Raw genomic sequence first — 22,539 nt, 5'->3', positions numbered from 1 at the left:
CCCCCCACCACTTGCCGAACCTCCATCAGATGACCCCCCACCACTCGCCGAACCTCCATCAGACGACCCCCCACCACCCGCCGAACCTCCATCAGACGACCCCCCACCACCCGCCGAACCTCCATCAGACGACCCCCCACCACCCGCCGAACCTCCATCAGACGACCCCCCACCACTCGCAGAACCTCCATCAGACGACCCCCCACCACTCGCAGAACCTCCATCAGACGACCCCCCACCACTCGCAGAACCTCCATCAGACGACCCCCCACCACTCGCCGAACCTCCATCAGACGACCCCCCACCACTCGCCGAACCTCCATCAGACGACCCCCCACCACTCGCAGAACCTCCATCAGACGACCCCCCACCACCCGCCGAACCTCCATCAGACGACCCCCCACCACTCGCAGAACCTCCATCAGACGACCCCCCACCACCCGCCGAACCTCCATCAGACGACCCCCCACCACTCGCCGAACCTCCATCAGACGACCCCCCACCACTCGCAGAACCTCCATCAGACGACCCCCCACCACCCGCCGAACCTCCATCAGACGACCCCCCACCACGGACCTGTAAATACTGTAGACCTCTATTAGGAGGCGCTATAAAACACACTTGAATGACTTGAATGTCTATGTTTACAGACATTTACTTGAATGACAATGCAATTTAAATTCCAATGTTTACATGGCCAACTGCCACCAAAGCCTCACAGCAATGTTCCGACCTTTAGCCCACAGCCTTTCTGGAAGAGTAGGGGCTGTTACTGCAGCTGAGGTCTGAGACGCCCCGGCTGCAGAGGCGCTGGGCTGGAGACATTCGGGAAGAAGGAGGAACGCTGAGAGAAATCAGAACTGAATTATATTTAAACTACTTCTGAACGTTGTGTTTATTCCGCTGTGAACTGAGTGTTTACTGTTTTACTGTTGTGTAAAAATGCTGTAAATAAAAATATGAAACAGATCCCAATTTTGTGTTAATGTTTTTGTCTTTTACATAACTTCAGGAAACCATCTGCTGTTTACTTCACGTGTGCATTCCACAGTCATCAGACTTCAGAAATCTGTCTGTCTCACTCACTTTGTCTGTCATCACTCTGTCTGTCTCTCCCTCTCCATCTTTCCTCACTCTGTCTGTCTCACTTTTCCAGAGTTCATGTGTGAAGGTTTTCTGTGGGGTGTTCTTGTGGAGGCAGAGCTGAGTGTGTCTCCTCTCCATGTGCTGCTCTGCAGTCAGTTTGCTCTGGAAACCGCTCTAATGTGTTTACGAAGCCCCAGTGTCTGTCTTACTCACACACACCGCTCCACCTTAAAAGATACAGTCGCTTCTTACTCACGCACACCGCTCCACATTAAAAGTTACAGTCGCTTCTTACTCACACACACCGCTCCACCTTAAAAGATAGAGTCGCTTCTTACTCACACACACCACTCCACATTAAAAGTTACAGTCGCTTCTTACTCACACACACCGCTCCACCTTAAAAGATACAGTCGCTTCTTACTCACACACACCGCTCCACCTTAAAAGATACAGTCGCTTCTTACTCACACACACCACTCCACATTAAAAGTTACAGTCGCTTCTTACTCACACACACCGCTCCACCTTAAAAGATAGAGTCGCTTCTTACTCACACACACCGCTCCACCTTAAAAGATACAGTCGCTTCTTACTCACACACACCACTCCACATTAAAAGTTACAGTCGCTTCTTACTCACACACACCGCTCCACCTTAAAAGATAGAGTCGCTTCTTACTCACACACACTGCTCCAAATTAAAAGATACAGTCGCTTCTTACTCACACACACACCGCGCCACCTTAAAAGATACAGTCGCTTCTTACTCACACACACCGCTCCACATTAAAAGATACAGTCGCTTCTTACTCACACACACCGCTCCACCTTAAAAGATAGAGTCGCTTCTTACTCACACACACCGCTCCACTTTAAAAGATACAGTCGCTTCTTACTCACACACACCGCTCCACTTTAAAAGATACAGTCGCTTCTTACTCACACACACACCGCGCCACCTTAAAAGATAGTGTCGCTTCTTACTCACACACAGTGCTCCACATTAAAAGATACAGGCACTTCTTACTCATACACACCGCTCCACCTTAAAAGATACAGCTGATGTTTTTATGAGCTGCGTGAGTCTGAGGGAGAGAAGGGCAGAGGCTGATGTTCTTTGTGTTTCTCAATAAGGCAGTGGCTCAGTGCTCATTATGAAACAGCAGAGTCTTCCAGCCCCAGGCCAAGAGTGAACCACCCCTAGAGACGGGGAGCAGCGTGTGAAGTTGTAAAGGTATGAAGGGAATTCAGCAGGAAATAAACCATATGTGGCAACAGTGTGTGTGTGTGTGTGTGTGTTTTGTGCAGACGAGTTAAACCCAGGTGTTACGTGCAGACGAGAGATAAACCATGAACATCTCAAACAAGGCAGAGGTCACCACCTGCACTCGTCTTGTGACTAAAACAATGTACAGTGGCATTATTATATATTCATTCAGAAGGAAATCACAACCACATCTTTATTATTTTATTAAAAACTATTTATTTAACATTTCTTTCTTCAGAAACATCAAAACAAAAATTAATACAAGATGTGCATGTGTTTATACCGCTGTAAAACTCCACCTGCACTAATCAATACAAATCAATACAAATCACTGTAAATAAACAATGAAACAGATCCAAACCTTGTTTTTCTATTTTTGACGTTTACAAAATTTCAAAACCCCAGCTTCTTTATGTTCGGAGTAAACTCTTCAACTAGATTCACACACAGGACGCTGTCGGCTGGATGTTTTTGGTCGGTGGACTGTTCTCGGTCCAGACACTGAGGGGTTTAAAAACTCCAGCAGCACTGCTGTGTCTGATCCACTCTACACCAGCACAACACACACTAAAACACCACCACCACGTCAGTGGTGTGTTTGTGTGTGTGTGTGCGTTTGTGTGTGTGTGTGTGTGTGTGTCTGTGTTTGTAGGAATAAAGAATATTATGTAATAATTATTTTGCTTTATTGCCCTGAAAGGATTAAGTGATTAGTGACCGTTGAGTGCTGATTCAGAACTGAACTTTGTGAACTGGGTGTGTGTGTGTGTGTGTGTGTGTGTGTATCAGTCACAGGAAACAGGGCAGAGTGCGTGGACAGCGTGTACTTTCCCAGGTGAGTGGCGGTCAGGTGAGTTTCTGCTTGAGTGTCCACCTGTGTTAAATGTGTTTGAACAGCGTGTGTAATGGGAGTGATGAGAAACCAGTTACAACACACACACACACACACACACACACACACACACGGTGAAGATAATCCCTGTGTAAGTCTGAGTTAAACTCCCAGGGTCATGTCTGATTCAGTGGGAGCTTCTCGTCAGTGATTTCTGTTCTGATCTAAAACAGTCCTCTTCCAAAACGTAACAAACACTTTTAAAAATAACAAAGGGCCCTTGGAGCAATGCCATAGAAGAGACAATTTTGGTTCCATAAAGAACCGTGTTTGTTTAAGAGATTTGTGGAGAACCTTTCAAAGAGACTTCCCTCGATGTAAAAGTTCTTTTATCAAGTGCGAAATCCCAAAAAACTGCATTATGTTCAGTGTGTAACGGTATTTAAAGTGTAGCTGACAGTACCCTCTCCTCTTCTCCACAGTGGAACACAGTTCTGGTTCTTAATGAAACGTCTGTGACCCGCTTTGGTCCAAACCCCACGAGCCCCACAGCAGTGTTCTCCCCCTGTGTAAACAGCCCCTGTTCAGAACGCCCGCTTTCAGCACCTGTTCCTTTAAATGATAATGAGCCGCTCGCTGTTCACCCCGACCCCGAGCCCACAGCAGTGAGGAGCGAGGAGCAGAAGCTCTGGTTTTTAGCCGTTTTCACTCTGTTCTCTTTCTTCTCCGTTTTTACTCAGTGCTCTTATTTCTCCGCGCTCGTTGTGTCCGTTTTGCTGTGTTTAACCTCTTTGTGCTCTCACATAAACACAGGTCCTGCGCTGTGATTGGACAGACTCAGACGAGGGGGCGGGGCCATTCTAGAGTCTCGGCACGACGTCAGAAGCAGAGCAGGATCAGAACGACTTGTATTTCTGTGTTTTCAGACAAATGACGCACAGACAAATGACTTGTTTCACAGTGTGTGGGTTGGTGGCCTCCAGTTCCCCACAGTAAATGTGAACATGCACCGAACCAGGGATTTCTTTCAAAAACGTTCCAGTTAAAGCAGTTGTTATTGGCCTGTTTGGGAAAACGGATCTTAATCTGGTTATAAATTAATTAATAAACGAACAAACCTCACACAGTGCAGTATTTAAAAAAGCAGTACATGAGTTTATTGGCTACAGTCAGAGACATAGAATGAGAAACAACTTTAACAGCTACAAACTACATTTTGCTTAATTTGTCTTAAAAAAAAAAAAAAAGAACTATACACTGGAGGTTTTTATACAAGTAGCAACAAATAGAAATGTGTAGAAAAGGGCAACCATTCAGAACCAAAACAACAAAAAAAAACACACATTTCTGTTTGAAAGTGAGCCATAAAACAGTTGAAATGAAGTCAAATATTGACCAATAATGGTTTCATTTGGCAGCGGTTTAAAATCGTGCTCTAAACGTGAGTGAAACGGTGAGAACGTGAAACAGGGACGACAGCAGAGACAGAAACAAACTGTGGCCGTCGGTCGGTTGTGTGTCAGTTTGCTGGCTTGGTGACGAGTGAGAGGGGCTGGGTCTGGGTCTGAAGCAGGGCATTATGGGAAAACAGCACCCCCTGCTGGAAAGGGAGTGAGTGAGAGGAAGAGGAGGAGGGTGGTGCCGGAGGCGGCCTAGTGTTTGGAGAGCCTCTGCTGTGTGTTTTCTTCGTGGTGAGAGACAGGGGCTCAGCTTGTTCGGAGTTTGTCGGCGCCGGAGCGGCCGGAGACGAGAGATAGACAGACGCGGTGTCCGGGGAGTTCAGACAGACAGACGGCGTGTCCGGAGAGGACAGACAGATGGATGTCGTGCTGCCGAGAGACGACACAGAACTCTCACAGACTTTCTCCGCTGCAGGCAGCGACACGAAAACCTTCTGCTGCGGAGAGAAGTCGCCTGCAGAAAACGACGAGAAAGAACTGATCAAAAGAGCATCAGGGTCCAGAGAGAACAGCTCTCGGGAAAATAACTCTCTGTACTGACACCTAGTGGCTGGGATTGATCAGAGAATTGGTTACAAACTTATTTTATTATTTAACTTGTGAGAGAGAGCACGAGAGAGAGAGTGAGAGAGAGAGTGAGAGAGAAGATGGTCAGTGACCTACCGTCAATGTTGTATTCAGGTTTATTCTCCCTCTTCCTTTTCTTCCTCTTTCCCTGCAGAGAAACACAGAATTAAACACTCTCACTGTGTGTGTGTGTGTGTGTGTGTGTATGTGTGAGAGAGAGAGAGAGAAAAAGTGTGTGTGTGTATACACTTGTGTCAATAGATTTTCTGGTCTAAATTCTCTAGTTGTGTTTCAGTCTTTTTTAATTGAGTGTGTTTCTGGTGTAAAATCTTTTTTAAGGGATGAAGTCTTCAGGTGTTTGTGTGCGCGCCTGAGAGAGAGAGAGACTCTGATAGTTGAGGTGACAGAAGAGAGAGAGAAACTGATAGAGCAGTAGAGATGACAGAGAGAGACAGAGAAAGAGAGACTGATAGAGAGAGAGAGACTGATAGAGCAGTAGAGGTGACAGAGAGAGAGAGACAGACTGATAGAGCAGTAGAGATGACAGAGAGAGACAGAGAAAGAGAGACTGATAGAGCAGTAGAGATGACAGAGAGAGACAGAGAAAGAGAGACTGATAGAGAGAGAGAGACAGACTGATAGAGCAGTAGAGATGACAGAGAGAGACAGAGAAAGAGAGACTGATAGAGAGAGAGAGACAGACTGATAGAGCAGTAGAGGTGACAGAGAGAGACAGAGAGCAGTAGAGATGACAGAGAGAGAGAGACAGACTGATAGAGCAGTAGAGGTGACAGAGAGACAGAGAAAGAGAGACTGATAGAGAGAGAGACAGACTGATAGAGCAGTAGAGATGACAGAGAGAGACAGAGAAAGAGAGACTGATAGAGCAGTAGAGGTGACAGAGAGAGACAGAGAGCAGTAGAGATGACAGAGAGAGAGAGACAGACTGATAGAGCAGTAGAGATGACGGAGAGAGAGAGACAGACTGATAGAGCAGTAGAGATGACAGAGAGAGAGAGACAGACTGATAGAGCAGTAGAGGTGACAGAGAGAGACAGAGAAAGAGAGACTGATAGAGAGAGAGAGACAGACTGATAGAGCAGTAGAGGTGACAGAGAGAGACAGAGAGCAGTAGAGATGACAGAGAGAGAGAGACAGACTGATAGAGCAGTAGAGGTGACAGAGAGACAGAGAAAGAGAGACTGATAGAGAGAGAGAGACAGACTGATAGAGCAGTAGAGATGACAGAGACAGAGAAAGACAGACTGATAGAGCAGTAGAGGTGACAGAGAGAGACAGAGAAAGAGAGACTGATAGAGAGAGAGAGACAGACTGATAGAGCAGTAGAGGTGACAGAGAGAGACAGAGAGCAGTAGAGATGACAGAGAGAGAGAGACAGACTGATAGAGCAGTAGAGGTGACAGAGAGACAGAGAAAGAGAGACTGATAGAGAGAGAGAGACAGACTGATAGAGCAGTAGAGATGACAGAGAGAGACAGAGAAAGAGAGACTGATAGAGCAGTAGAGGTGACAGAGAGAGACAGAGAGCAGTAGAGATGACAGAGAGAGAGAGACAGACTGATAGAGCAGTAGAGATGACGGAGAGAGAGACAGACTGATAGAGCAGTAGAGATGACAGAGAGAGAGAGACAGACTGATAGAGCAGTAGAGGTGACAGAGAGAGACAGATAGAGAGAGAAAGAGAGACTGATAGAGAGAGAGAGAGAGAGAGAGATACTCACGTAGTTATCACGGGCTGACCAGCCGGGGTAAAGCTGAGAGTGAAGCTGACGCTCTTTTCTCGCCAGGTCGTAGTATTTAGCTTGTTCTTCTCGGGACAGAGAGTGCCACTGAAACAAACACACACACACCATTAGTGCTGGTGTTTAAACCCCTCACACAGAACACAGGTTGTGACGAAGGGTTGGAGATGAAGTTTGGTCGAGAGTCTCCCTCTACTGGCTGCAGATGAAACTGATTACCACTGAAGGGGTGGCACTAGGTGGGGGGTTGAGGATCAAACCTGTGAGCTCCTGGTGAGAGGGTGGATGCTGTGATCAAATCTGAAGCAGGAACAGTCTGATGATATGAATCTAAACCTCAGTGTTTTAATGATTTTAAAGTGAGACTCACCTTCCGTCCCAGGATCTGATTAATAGCTGCACTTTCCTTCAGCGAACTCTCAGACACGACTTTAGCTCTCATCTCCTTCATGTACAGCATAAAGGCATTCAGAGGCTTTTTAACATGGGGCTTCTGCTCTTCATCCCTTCGCTCTGCAGCCTTCTGCGCGGACACTGAAGACCTATTACTGCACACACACACACACATATTTACATCCACAAATTCAACTACAAAAGAGACCTGGGAACTAAGAGATCACAGACCTGTAAGTGTCGGACAGACTGACCTGTGGGCGGAGTCCCGGTTGCCATCGGTGACTGGCTCCTGTTTGATGGACGGAGAGACGATGGCAGGATGAGGAATGCCCATCTGTCTCAGAGACGCAGGAGGAGGAACAACACGAGGAGAGAAGCCACTGGAGACCAGGCTGAGAGAGAGAGAGAGAGATTGAATAAATATTGTGGTACTAACATTCAATGTTATAAAGGATGAGGAGACAGTTCTGCCCCACTCCGCCCCAGACCCACGGGTCCTGCCCCCACTCTGCCCCAGACCCATGGGTCCTGCCCCACTCCGCCCCAGACCTGTCTGGCTGACAGAAGCCTGTGGACGATGGGCAGAGGGAGAGCCCGTGTGCTGCTTCTGGAAGCGAGAGGCAGAGGGTAAAGTCAGGGGGCTACAGGGTATTTTAGGAAGTACCCTGATGCAGGGGGTTCTTCACTGAGGAAACGCTCCTCACCCCCAGAATGCTTTAGGGCTTTAGCTGGATTCCTGTATCAGAAAAACAAGGGACTGTCGTGTTACCTGGACACTGAGGGGCTGAGGCTGGGTGTGGGGTACGGGGTTCTGAAACCTGCTGCTGGAATCGAATACATAAGCTGACTCTGTCTGTAAATACACACACACACACACACACACACACACACACACACACACACACACACACAGAGTGCGTCAGAATCAGCAACACAAGTTCACACATACACCACCAGCTGATAACTCCGCTATTAATTAAAGTGATACACGAGAGAGAGAGAAATAAATTAGTAAATAAAATCATTTTTGTTGTGTTGATCAGAGTTGTGTGGTGTAAAGAAATAATACTGTACACAGCGGTATTTATAAAGGTGGACAGTATCGAGGGCGGTTTTTATGTCGTGTGTGTGTTGTGTCAAATCCCTGCTGTCACTAAGCACAAGGCCATAGTTCATTCGTATGCATTTAAGAGAGCCACAGGGAGGGGGCGTTGTGGGAGCTCACTGACTGCTGATGTCACACTCTGTAAACGGGTGGGGGATAAAACACAAGCCCAGTCTCCCCCCGCAGTGTGAGTTTAGAGCCGAGTTTGGGTTAAAACAGAGAGGAATGAAGCTGAAAACCATGAAAACACTCAGAACAGCCTTCACTCGACTCTGTGCTCACAGCTATGAGGCTTTATCTCTAAATGTGTGTGACTTTGGCCTCAGTTTCACTGGAAAACAATCTGCTGTGGTGTGTGTTAAACCACAAGTGTGTGTTAGCGCTGTAGAATGTAGAAGTCTCATTTCACTTATTTACAACTGTTCTGTTCCTCTGTTTCTGAAATCTACTCTCTCTCAGAACTGGTTTTTATTGTCAGCACATGTTGGTGTGCACTGTCGGCCTGTGTTGGGCTGAACTGCACAGCGCTGAAAACCCTTCACTCATGAGGCACACGCAGCCCGACAGTGCAGCCCCTCACCACATGGCAATACCATACACCACGATAATATTTTGAGACGGTATGAAGTATGTTTTTGTGCAACTCACTGTGGCATGATCCAGCCGAGCGGCCCCACCCCTCCGGGAGAGAGAGAGAGGGGGTAAAACGGAGAGAGCTCTGACCGGTGGGGCGTCCGAGGCATACCTGCAGAGGTAAACACTATAATCAGGTATAATCAAGTGTGTAAGCATTGGCAATCCTCAATGTTCTCTGGGCGTATTGAGCTAATGTGTCAACAGTTAGTGTTCTCCTCGAAGTGTGTTGAGCTGATACAGTAGCAGACTGAATCATGGGAAAAGCTTATATTTACTTCAGAAAGCTTGAAAACACTCGCTCCTTTTACCTGTCTTTGGGTCGAGGATGTCAGGTGAGAGGTGTGGGGGTGTTCTGGGGGAAAAATGGTCATTGCTGTAGGAGAGGAGGGGGGAGAGAGGGTGGACATGGTGGGGGGGCTGAGAGAGAGAGAGAGAGAGAGAGAGAGAGAGAGAGAAAATGATAAGAATATCTTATTTAGAAATGACAATAAATAATCTGATTTTTAAACAACAATCTGCATTTACACTGCTCCTGCGCAGCCACTGACATGAACGTACCCCCCCCAAATCCATCCACATCTGGCCACATGTGGGTGTAATAAAGGCATTGCCTTTGTCATTAAACCGAAACCACATCCTGCCAAATCCAGTTTTAATTAAGAAAATGTGTTGATTTTGACTGATCCAAATTTATGAATATAATTTTATAATTTACATCCAAGCAGATGTTTTCCCACTTAGATTTCTGCTGTTGAGTATAAATTTAGAATTTCTGTTTTTATAAATTGTGAATCTAAGTAACCACCGAGTTACTCACTAAAGGCCCCGCAGTGATCGGATCTCTGATCCCAGCTCCAGGAACATCGAGAAGAGGAAACTTCATCGGCAAATACTGCAGAGAGAGAGAGAGAGAGAGAGAGACAGAGACAGAGAGAGGGAGAAAGAGAGAGACAATCAGAGACAGAGAGAGAGAGCGAGATACACAGAGACAGACAGAGAGAGAGAGAGAGAGAGAGAGAGAGAGAGAGAGAGAGAGAGAGAGAGAGAGAGAGAGAGAGAGAGACAATCAGCCGAGAGATACACAGAGACAGAGAGAGAGAATGAAAAACAACTCCATTGTATGAAGATCATTTATTCTCATTAATTCATCATGTCTCCCATTAGAGCCGTGTTTTGGCCCGGATCCAGGTCGAGCGCTCGGTAAACTCTTGGATCAGTTTGTGGCCTGCTCCGAATCAAGGGAAAACACAGAAAAAACAAACTGAAAAATCAAGTTTCTTTTTATTTATTGTATTCTGAAGATCCTTGTACGCTTTAATCGCTGAGTAAAGTTGTGTTTACTCGGTGCTGGGTGAAAACTGATCATAAATATTGTTACATTTACGTGAAATATTGTTTATTTTAATCGATGGACACAGCTGCAGTCAGATGCTGTTTAGATTTTATAAAGTTAGGACTTTACTGGGAGGTCATTTTAGCCAAAGGACAAGAGCTCAACTATTTGGGGAAAATATCTTATCGCAATGTTTCAGACCCAAAGAATTCTTTTCCGTAAATTCAATTTCTGTTTTTATAAACAGTAACATCTGGCTTTAATCTGAGCACTGACTCTAGAGCAGAGTTTTAGTTGATTTCAGTGGATTCTTTATTGTTCATATCGATATTGAATTATCGCCTGAGATTAAGAAACATATTGTGATGTACATTTTGTCCGTGTCGTCGAACCCTATCGTTAAAACAGGATGTGAATAAAACTGCAGCTCTTTCAAACTGCGATTTCAATATAAAGACCATTAATCTTTCTGTGACTGAACTCCCCTGGTCCAGAGTGACCATGCCTTTATAAAGAGGACAGGCGTGTAGTTTTATTACACAATAAAAGTCCCACACACAGAGGATTAGACAGAAATGGTGTCGTTTCATTTCTATAAACTTGTTCTGAACACTGAAAGTGTTTTATTCTCCTCCGTAACCTGCTTTAAAACTCAGTTGTGTGTGTGTGTGTGTGTGTGTTTAGTGTTGAAGCTGATTAGGGGGTGTATCTCAGATAGCCCATCAGCCCCCTGGGGTTAAAGGTCATTAGGATAATGACCCCCTGGTGGACGCCCCCCACTGGGCCATCAGCACTAACTGATGCTAACGGCGGCTGCAAATAGCCGGCTAATAGACGGCTGGGTCACACACCGACAGAGAACAATCGCACAACAACTCACAACAGAACACACACAGGCTGCCTGTGTTTCAGCAATGCTAACGTCTTTAAGTCCACATGGATTTAGAAATAGATAACTGTGTCATTCAGAATGGGGTGTGGCTAAAGGGTACAATAAGCCTATTAAAGGAGCAATCAATGGTTTTTCTATTAACAAATATACCATACTGTGCAAAGGTTTTAAGCAGCTGAGAAAATGAGATTTAAAGAGCTGTTTATCTGAGCAGTAAGAGTCAAACTGCAGTTCTGAACACAGATAGTATTTAAAATGGGTTTCTCTGACACGTCCCGGCCACTAGGAGTCAGTACAAGTTACCAGCCCGGATTTCAGAGCAGACATTCAGAGTTTAAAGTGTGGAACCCTGTTATGAGTTCATGTTTAACACGGAATAAGCTTCCAACCCTCATCACTGACATTAAACTGGTATCTCCAGCACAGACGCTGATCTGCGTGTGGGAGATGGGGGACATGTTTTGCTGAACTCTGAGCCCTGAGAATCCAGAAGCACCAGAAAAACAGCAAAACAAAAACACATTCCTCCTCCTAAAGGACGAATCGGAGGAGTCTGGACTTGTCTCCGGTCTCTCGCGCTGTCTGTTTTTACGATAATCCTCTATTAATGGGGTGTAAAGAAGATCTCTGGATGATATTTCTCATCACTGATGAGTTGCAGAAATGTGTTGTGTGGATAGAGAACATAGATCCACATCGCTGGGGGGGGGGTCTTACACCCCTCTGGCGGACTCTTGGCATTGGGCATAGTGACAGTGAGCTCATGTGTAGGTGCTCCAGAGAGCACTGTTTCATTTAGATCACTGGTTCTCAAACTGCAGCGTGTGTAGCACTGGTGGTACGTTAAGCAGCAAGAGGTGATACTACTAAAATCTAAAGCTTTCATGCGTAAAGTCCAGTTCCTAGAGACAGAAGCACAGCCTGAGAAAGTCTATTGAGTAAAATCCAGAGGCAAAACAGAGAAACAAAGAGAGAATTCTATACTTGTGAAGACAAAAAAGAAAATGCTCAGCTGAATTCAAACGCAAACACGGACGACTTGTATTCTCTCTTATTTTTTATATTTAATTTTATTATTAATATTTTAATTGTGTGTAAGTATGCAAATCCCAAGTAAAAAGGCAATAAAAACGTGTATAATTTCAAGCCAGACTTTGCCTTATGCCCCTCACCTGCCCCCGGAGCAGAGGAAGAACCAGGGGGCGCTTGTGTTTCTGAGGTGAGACTCGTAGGTGGTACTTGGTGGTTTTGGTTTGATAACAGTGAACAAAAGGTGAAGTTTGAGAACCACTGATAAACCATTTGTACAGAAATTAAACACTGGGTGCAGCATAAAACAGTTGACCTCAATCGTTCATTTATAAATGGGTCTCCAAAAACATTTGGACATACAATGTGACCACTCACCGCGCTGGGAGACAGAGATCCGGTGGGAATGTAGGGATTAGCCAAGTCTGGAATCATCAGAAACGGGTAACCAGCATACGGAGGGGTTTTAAATAAACCTCCTTCCTGCTGTTGCCTCAGAGCTTTAGGGGAAAAGAAGCAAAGAGTAAACAACAACAACAACAACAAACAAACACCACCAACACGCTCACTCCAATGAGATTTACCTTCAGCTAAAATCTCCCTCTGTCGCTCGTAGCCATCTCGTACAGGTCTCGCCTGAGCTCGTCTGTCTGTCTGCTTCGGTTAAAAGGACACAAGTAAAGGAAATATTATTTCAAACATGATATTAATAATAATAATCAATTAACTGTGAAATTATTCTCTTCAAATTTATTAGAAACTGAAGCTCTCTGTGTGACTTTAAAAGTAAATATATAGTTATTACAATGTCTCTGAAACACTAAGCGTATCAACGTGTGTGTGTGTGTGTGTTTATAATGTGTGTGTATTTATAATATAAGACGACCCACTTGGAGGTCAAACAAAAGAGAAAAAAATAGCTGCCAATAAGTTGCAAAAATGAGATGCATTTGCCAAGTTTTATATTGTTTTCAAGTATTTTCTTTACAACGATTCAAAAACTGATTTTTTCAAATTTAAAAAATGTGGAAAAAATGCACCATTTACGTTTTTAAATAGATTTTTCTTCATATCTACTCTTCAACTGTTCCTACGTATGCAGAAATTATTATTAATCTTCAAAATCCTAGCACATTTTTCACATATTTTTATATAAATATGTGGGTACGACTTTCTGTATTATCACAGATTTATCATCAATTCTTAGTTTAACTTTATCCCAAAAATCTTACAACTATTTTGAAATAAAATTAAAAACTGTGTAATATGACAATTAATAAACTATTTGTTTAATCTAAATGTTTAACTTGTACACAATATTTATAGTAAAAAAAAAAAAAAAAAGTGACATCACAAGGAGACCTTCAGGTGACATCATAAAAGTCCCAAAAATTAAACATATGGGATCTTTAAATTTAAAGAGAGGCTATGGTGCGTTTCAAAAGTATGAGTTTTGTTCTAGAGTTTTCTATTTACCTCAGAGTCTGAAGAGCTGTTGTTGTTGTTTTCGGACTCGTTTACGAGAGAAGATTTAACGTCGTCTAAATCTCTCTCAGAAGAGACGTTTTCCGACGTCTTTTCTTCTTGTTCTCCTTCGTCCTTAAAAGATATAAGTTCATCTTTGGCTCCTAGTTCATCTCCGCTGAGCTGCGGCATTTTTGAGGCAAAAAAATAAACAAATAAAATCTCCGCTAAGAAAAGTCTCTTCTGCTTCGGTAGTGTTTTAAATCCGTGGGAAAGCTAAAGCTAACTCTAACGCAGAGGAGGATAAAGGGGAGAAACTGAGCTAAAATACACAATAAAGCCCAACATATTCATCCTAAAACACCCATCCTGGATAGAATTAAGTCTTTAAAGGTAGCTTCATCCAAAAATAGAGAGGTTTGGAGGGACAAAGGCGTCGACAACTGAGGGGGAAAAAAGTTTTAGCAGCAGTCAAAAGTGTAAAGTTCCCCAGAGTTCAGTTGAACGGATTGGAGCGCTTTCTCCATTCGTTCCTCGGCCTTATTTTAGTAAACCTAACTCATATTTACACCTATAAACGACTTAAATTAGCTGATTTGTGAGTGCAAGAGTAGTTCGTATCCTTGGAGAAAAGCTGAAGTTCCTCCAGAAGGAGGAAACTGCTCCAAAAACAGGAGGAGGAGTTTTGAGTTTGCTTTCTGAAGCTTCTTAATGAAAGTCTTCGTTCCACCTTAAACTCCACCTTAAGCAGTTACCGCAGTAGCCTTTCCTAATGTAACGTAACTCCTTAAGTTTATCTTTATGAGCTCCACGAAGGTAAATATTACATACGCCAAATACAGGTTTAATGTTGCTTTGTGTATGATTATTGATCTACGCTGTCTAAACTATCCGTTCCACCTTAAACAGAGCAGCGTCTTCGATACATTTATTAGCTTTCGTGAGCTCCACGATTATATTAATCATGTAATTGCTTAGATATATAACCTTTGATATTAAATCTTTTAAATCATAGCATTATTTAAACGATTTAAGGTGGAATGGAGAGTTTATAACATTGAGTACTCCACTCAGTTCCATTTTAAATCCTTGAATTGAGCATTATTTACATCCACACGGGATTCTTTGAGTTTATATATATAAGCCTCACGAATATATAGGCCACGTTTTTATTTTATCTGTGGTGTAACGGTTAATTCACCTCATCTTTTAAGTCATTTTAAGGTGGAATGGCCAGTTCTAACAGAGACTTGTAAGCTCAGCTATTGGTCCTCCAGCAGGGGTCAGACTCAGACTTTTCTGACCATCTTCCGCTTTTCAGGATTTTATAAAGGCTTCTCTTGTTTCCTGAGAGGTTTTAGAAAAAAAAAGAGCTTAAATTATAAATATTCAGAACAAATAATCCATTTTAGGGTAGGATTTTCTTATGAGTCACAGATTTTTGAGTGTAATCAATTTCTTACATTTGACTTGCTCTCTCATAATTAGGACTAATTAATTATGACTTACAATCTCACAATTATAATTCTGAAACTCATTTGTTTGTCTCTCATTATAAATCATTTCCCTGCAAAAGTCAGACATTTTTTAAACGGCTGTTAAAACAGGAATATTCATGTCTTGAAAATTAATGTAGAAACAAAAGCACAAAGAAAACATTCTGATTGTCTCTGAGCAACTGGACTGTACTCTGTAAATATAAACACGTTTAGAATCTGATGTCTATAGCTCAGGTATCACAGGAGCAGCCCACTGTGGTTCGAGTCCCACTCCCGGTGACTGTCTGTGAGGAGTTTGGTGTGTTCTTCCGGTGTCTGTGTGGGTTTCCTCCCACATTCCAAAAACACACGTTGTAGGTGGATTGACTCAAAAGTGATGTAGGTGTAACTCAAAAGCGTAGCGTAGGTTTGAGTGTGTGTGTCACCCTCTGGAGGACTGGCGCCCCCTCCAGGGTGTGTTCATGCCTTGTGCCCAATGATTCCGGGTAGGCTCCGGACCCACCGTCGCCCTGAACTGGATAAAGGGCTACAGACAATGAATGAATGCGCCAAGGAAAAGTCAGTATGGAGGTGAAATATGAGTGAAGAATTTATAGAACGTTCCATTTCCTCCATTTGAAGCGCTCCATTATAAACAGGAGAATATAAAAAAATAAAATGAGAAAATTAAACAGTTAAAAAAATAAAAGTTCTCAGCGTGAGATCTCAGAGGTTATGTCGTTCACAGTCTACTGTCCATAACACTGCGGAAGATTCAGGAACTCCGGAGAAATCTTAGTCCGTGTCAGACAAGGCTGGACACCACTGCAGAATGGACCTGATCTTCCAGCCCTCAGACGGCTCTGCAGGGGAAACTGTCATGCTTGTGTGGTAGATATTGACACGGGAACTCAGGACATTCGGCCACATCCAGACCCTTATCAGCAAAAAAGTTCAAAAGCCAACATCTGTCATGGAATTGAGAGTGGTATCGACAATCCTACTTTTCAAGCATCATCAACAATAACATTAACAACAGCAAAGTCCTCTTCGTCGTGGTCAAGACTTACAAAGTCACCCACACCAATGGCCCCTGAATTAGTATCAACTGAGAGATGTAGTGAGTTTGCGTTCTTTTTTAACACGAAAATCAAGAATATAAAAATTTAGAATCATCTCAGATAATGTCTAATTTACCGTTCACTGGCAAAGTCATTGAGGAAATAGTTTTCAGGCAAATCACTTGTTTCTTGTCCATAAACAGTAGTCTAGACAAATTCCAGTTCCCAGTTCCAGTCTAATCACAGCACTGAGACTGCTCTAATCAAGGTAATTAATGACATTCGCTTAAATACGGAGTCTGGAAAGGTATCTCTTCTATTACTTCTTGACCTTAGTGCTGCCTTTGATACCACTGACCATAAGATTCTTATAGATAGACTCGCACTGGGTTGGACTCTCAGGAACAGTCCTGAAGTGGTTTGTTTCTTACCTGGAAGGCAGGAACTACTTTGTAGAAATAGAAAATAATATTTCAGAGAACACGCCAGTGACCTCTGGTGTCCCCCAGGGCTCTATTCTTGGTCCACTTTTATTTAATTTATACATGCTTCCTCTTGACCAGATTCAATAAGACTATGGGCTGTTCCTATCACAGCTATGAAGATGATACTCAGATTTACACGGCCCTGTACCCAAACGACTCTGGTCCTGACTCATTAAGCAAGTGCCTTGAACACGTCACAAACTGGATGGGACACAACTTTCTGAAGCTGAATAAAGATAAAACTGAGATTATTCTGTTTGGGAACAGCACTGAGAGACAAAGATTGGCTACGTATCTGGACTTGAGAGCCCTCAAATCTAAAGAACTGACTCACAACCTTGGTGTATTAATGGACTCAGATCAGTTTTAGTCTCATATTAAAGCTGTTACTAGATCAGCATTTTACCATCTTAAGAACATCAGTAAGATATTTTCTGACTAAACCAGAGCTGGAGAAACTTACCCATGCTTTTATTTCTAGCATTGATTACTGTAATGGTCTCTTAAATGGACTCCCACAAAAGACCATTAAACAGCTTCAGCGGATTCAGAACTCAGCTGCCAGAGTCTCACTCGGAGCAAAAAAATAACATCACCCCATTCTCAAATCCTTACACTAGATACCAGTCTGTTACAGAATAGATTTTAAGGTGTTATTACTGTTTATAAATGTCTTAAATACGCTGTTCCTACGCCATTATCAGATCTGATACAGAGACATGAGCCGAGCTGAGCTCTCAGATCTTTAGGAACTAGAGTTAGTCCTGACTCAGGTCAAAACTAAACATGGAGAAGCAGTGTTTAACTCCGGCGACGCTCTGAAACAGAACCAGACCGAGAATATTAGAAAAGCCCTGAGTTTAGACACTTTTAAATAAAGACTGAAACATTCCTGTTTGAGCAGCTACAGCTCGCTTTAAAACACTCTGCACTTTTATTCTGTAACAGCACTTTAGTTTTTTTGTTTATTGTATCATTTTAATTGTTTGAATCATTTTTTATTATGTTTTCTTTTTCTCTTTTTATGTATTTCCTTTTATTGCACTATTTTAATTGTTTTAAATTACTTTTATTTATTTTATTCTTAATTTAATTTACTGTTTCTTTAGACTGTGAAGCACTTTGAATTGCCTTTTTTGTATGAAAAGTGCTCTATAAATGAACTTGCCTTGACTTGCCTTGCCTTGGTAACAGTGTTCACAGCATGAGTAACCCCCATGTGTGTGAACGTATAATTGAAATGAAGGCGTGTATGGAATAATTCTGAGAATAATCACAGAATAATTCGCAGCTCGTAGAAAGGGGAAGAAGTTTTTTCTTTAAATTATTTCAAGATTTTTCTCAGAATTCTGACTTTATTTTCTGATTCATTTTTTTCCCAATGCCGTAAAACTAATTTTGTCTTCCCGTCTACTTGAAAATGTATTTTAGGTCACTGAAGACATGGTGGAGGTTTGTGAAGATGCCACTGTTCTCGTGTGGACGAGGAAAACTGATCTATTCTGAAACGTTGAGTGAACTCTACAGTGAACTACATCAGTCATAAACTACACTGTACACACACAGCTCCTCGCTCCCTCTACAGTGAACTACATCAGTCATAAACTACACTGTACACACACAGCTCCTCGCTCCCTCTACAGTAAACTACATCAGTCACAAACTACACTGTACACACACAACTCCTCGCTCCCTCTACAGTGAACTACATCAGTCACAAACTACACTGTACACACACAGCTCCTCGCTCCCTCTACAGTGAACTACATCAGTCATAAACTACACTGTACACACACAGCTCCTCGCTCCCTCTACAGTGAACTACATCAGTCACAAACTACACTGTACACACACAGCTCCTCGCTCCCTCTACAGTGAACTACATCAGTCATAAACTACACTGTACACACACAGCTCCTCGCTCCCTCTACAGTGAACTACATCAGTCATAAACTACACTGTACACACACAGCTCCTCGCTCCCTCTACAGTGAACTACATCAGTCACAAACTACACTGTACACACACAGCTCCTCGCTCCCTCTACAGTGAACTACATCAGTCACAAACTACACTGTACACCCACAGCTCCTCGCTCCCTCTACAGTGAACTACATCAGTCACAAACTACACTGTACACACACAGCTCCTCGCTCCCTCTACAGTGAACTACATCAGTCATAAACTACACTGTACACACACAGCTCCTCCCTCCCTCTACAGTGAACTACATCAGTCATAAACTACACTGTACACACACAGCTCCTCGCTCCCTCTACAGTGAACTACATCAGTCATAAACTACACTGTACACACACAGCTCCTCACTCCCTCTACAGTGAACTACATCAGTCATAAACTACACTGTACACACACAGCTCCTCTCCCTGCGTGGGTTTCCTCCGGGTGACTGTCAGTGAGGAGTGTGGTGTGTTCTTCCTGTGTCCGCGTGGGTTTCCTCCGGGTGACTGTCTGTGAGGAGTGTGGTGTGTTCTCCCTGTGTCTGCATGGGTTTCCTCCGGGTGACTGTCTGTGAGGAGTGTGGTGTGTTCTCTCTGTGTCTGCGTGGGTTTCCTCCGGGTGACTGTCTGTGAGGAGTGTGGTGTGTTCTCCCTGTGTCTGCGTGGGTTTCCTCCGGGTGACTGTCAGTGAGGAGTGTGGTGTTTTCTCCCTGTGTCTGCGTGGGTTTCCTCCGGGTGACTGTCTGTGAGGAGTGTGGTGTGTTCTCTCTGTGTCTGCATGGGTTTCCTCCGGGTGACTGTCAGTGAGGAGTGTGGTGTGTTCTCCCTGTGTCTGCGTGGGTTTCCTCCGGGTGACTGGCTGTGAGGAGTGTGGTGTGTTCTCCCTGTGTCTGCGTGGGTTTCCTCTGGGTGACTGTCAGTGAGGAGTGTGGTGTGTTCTCTCTGTGTCTGCGTGGGTTTCCTCCGGGTGACTGTCAGTGAGGAGTGTGGTGTGTTCTCCCTGTATCTGCGTGAGTTTCCTCCGGGTGACTGTCAGTGAGGAGTGTGGTGTGTTCTCCCTGTGTCTGCGTGGGTTTCTTCCGGGTGACTGTCTGTGAGGAGTGTGGTGTGTTCTCTCTGTGTCTGCGTGGGTTTCCTCCGGGTGACTGTCTGTGAGGAGTGTGGTGTGTTCTGTCTGTGTCTGCGTGGGTTTCCTCCGGGTGACTGTCAGTGAGGAATGTGGTGTGTTCTCTCTGTGTCTGCGTGGGTTTCCTCCGGGTGACTGTCTGTGAGGAGTGTGGTGTGTTCTCCCTGTGTCTGCGTGGGTTTCCTCCGGGTGACTGTCTGTGAGGAGTGTGGTGTGTTCTCCCTGTGTCTGCGTGGGTTTCCTCCGGGTGACTGTCTGTGAGGAGTGTGGTGTGTTCTCCCTGTGTCTGCGTGGGTTTCCTCCGGGTGCTCCGGTTTCCTCCCACGCTCCAAAAACACACGTTGGTAGGTGGATTGGTGACTCAGAAGTGTCCGTAGGTGTGAGTGTGTGAGTGAATGTGTGAATGTGTGTGTTGCCCTCTGAAGGACTGGCGCCCCCTACAGGGTGTATTCCCACCTTGCGCCCAATGATTCCAGGGTTACAGATAATGAATGAATGAATGAATGAATGAATGAATATAATTTTAGCACACAATTGTCCAATATTTTACTCTCTCTCTCTTTCTCTCTCTCTCTGTCTCTTTCTCACACACACACACACACACACACACACACACTCTCACTCACACTTACGCACACACACACACAAAACATGCCAGAGAATGTTTAAAATGTGGTGTTTCAGGACTGACTGGTTCTGCATTTGCCGCAATTAGAACTAGAACTGAGAAATAGAACTGAGCTTTTAGTCTGACCTCTGAAGAAAGTGTGCGCGTGTGTGTGTGTGTGTGTGTGTGTTTATTCCATTTATAGTAACTGTTGATACAGACACAAATCATCACAGAATCGTATAAAACCCAGACTCAGAGCATCACTGCATTCTTACAGTGCAACTCCACCCAGGGCAGAGGACAGAACGTGTTTTTATTGCCCTTCCTTCTTTCAGAAACTGGTCCAGCCTGATTTTTTGAGCCAGAGCCTGTAGTCACCTGACACAAGATTCATATCGGTGACAGATCTGTGACTCAGTCTCTTTTAAATCTCTCTCTGTTTAATTTCACTTTGCGCTTTCCCAAGCAGAACTATGGCTGTGAATCTGAGTAAAAACGGAGCTTCACTTTCAGCGGCATATAATGAAGTCGTGAATGGAAATACAGACACAGACTGGTAAGCTATTCCATGTCTCTCCCTCTTTTCCTCCCTCCTTTTCCCATCATTCTCTCTCTCTCTCTCTCTCTCTCTCTCTCTCTCTCTCTCTCTCTCTCTCTCTCTCTCTCTCTCTCTCTCGTGTATCCTTTTTTACTTCATCTTTAATTTAAAAATTACCCAAAGACCACAGTGTTAAATTAAGTTGAGTTTAAAATAATCTTCTGTTTACAGCTGTTCTTTTCTGTAATGTTGCTGAATGCTAATCTTACTTTCACTGAGTTGGGGTTTAGACCTGGAGTAGATCTAAAACAACTAACAACTAACTCCAACCCCTAATTAACAATAACCAAACACTATGATAACTCCAAACCCAGCGCTAACAATAACCCAAACCTACTACAAACTCCAAACTCAGTACTAACAATAACCCAAAACTACTACAACTCCAAACTCAGTACTAACAATCACCCAAAACTACTACTAACTCCGAACCCAGCGCTAACAATAACCCAAAACCAAAACTAACTCCAAACTCAGTACTAACAATAACCCAAAACTACTACTAACTCCGAACCCAGGACTAACAATAACCCAAAACTACTACTAACTCCGAACCCAGCACTAACAATAACCCAAAACTACTACTAAGTCAAAACCCAGTGCTAACAATAACCCAAAACTACTACTAACTCCGAACCCAGCACTAACAATAACCCAAAACTGCTACTAACTCCGAACCCAGCACTAACAATAACCCAAAACTGCTACTAACTCCAAACCCAGCGCTAACAATAACCCAAAACTACTACTAACTCCGAACCCAGGACTAACAATAACCCAAAACTACTACTAAGTCAAAACCCAAACTAACAATAACCCAAAACTACTACTAACTCCAAACCCAGCGCTAACAATAACCCAAAACTACTACTAACTCCAAACCCAGCGCTAACAATAACCCAAAACTACAACTAACTCCAAACTCAGTACTAACAATAACCCAAAACTACTACTAAGTCAAAACCTAAACTAACAATAACCCAAAACTACTACTAACTCCAAACCCAGCGCTAACAATAACCCAAAACTACTACTAACTCCAAACCCAGCGCTAACAATAACCCAAAACTACAACTAACTCCAAACTCAGTACTAACAATAACCCAAAACTACTACTAAGTCAAAACCCAAACTAACAATAACCCAAAACTACTACTAACTCCAAACCCAGCGCTAACAATAACCCGAAACTACTACTAAGTCAAAACCCAAACTAACAATAACCCAAAACTACTACTAACTCCAAACCCAGCGCTAACAATAACCCAAAACTACTACTAAGTCAAAACCCAGCGCTAACAATAACCCAAAACTACTACTAACTCCAAACCCAGGACTAACAATAACCCAAAACTACTACTAAGTCAAAACCCAGCGCTAACAATAA

The 22,539-nt window shown here is 43.7% G+C and overlaps 2 protein-coding genes across 5 annotated transcripts in view; one reads left to right on the top strand and one right to left on the bottom strand.

Moving 5' to 3' along the window:
* Positions 1-3,874: 3,874 nt before the first annotated feature.
* On the bottom strand, positions 3,875-14,492 carry tcf7l1a (transcription factor 7 like 1a). Of its 2 annotated transcripts, none has more exons than XM_066650528.1 (12): positions 13,846-14,492; positions 12,954-13,023; positions 12,748-12,869; positions 9,933-10,007; positions 9,424-9,532; positions 9,128-9,224; positions 8,144-8,227; positions 7,626-7,766; positions 7,349-7,526; positions 6,958-7,065; positions 5,312-5,363; positions 3,875-5,102 (listed from the first exon to the last, which is right to left on the bottom strand). In XM_066650528.1, exons 1-12 carry the CDS (start codon positions 14,023-14,025, stop codon positions 4,708-4,710), a joined length of 1,611 nt encoding a protein of 536 aa, XP_066506625.1. In that variant the 5' UTR covers positions 14,026-14,492; the 3' UTR covers positions 3,875-4,707. The 2 variants fall into 2 exon arrangements, with proteins under 2 accessions (XP_066506625.1, XP_066506624.1); XM_066650527.1 differs by having other exon boundaries at positions 3,876-5,102; positions 12,954-13,026; positions 13,846-14,491.
* A 23-nt stretch (positions 14,493-14,515) lies between these two features.
* dbnla (drebrin-like a) overlaps positions 14,516-22,539 on the top strand; it is a 24,157-nt gene continuing 16,133 nt past the window's right edge. For all 3 annotated transcript variants that reach the window (XM_066650526.1, XM_066650524.1, XM_066650523.1), the window contains exons 1-3: positions 14,516-14,649; positions 18,289-18,366; positions 21,024-21,110. In XM_066650526.1, the coding sequence (XP_066506623.1) occupies positions 18,320-18,366; positions 21,024-21,110 (134 nt within the window). In that variant the 5' untranslated portion in view covers positions 14,516-14,649; positions 18,289-18,319. The remainder of the gene's footprint in view (positions 14,650-18,288; positions 18,367-21,023; positions 21,111-22,539) is intronic.

This window comes from Hoplias malabaricus, chromosome 18 (genome assembly GCF_029633855.1).
Source record: "Hoplias malabaricus isolate fHopMal1 chromosome 18, fHopMal1.hap1, whole genome shotgun sequence".
Taxonomy (NCBI): domain Eukaryota; kingdom Metazoa; phylum Chordata; class Actinopteri; order Characiformes; family Erythrinidae; genus Hoplias; species Hoplias malabaricus.
This window is presented reverse-complemented; position numbering and strand designations above follow the sequence as displayed.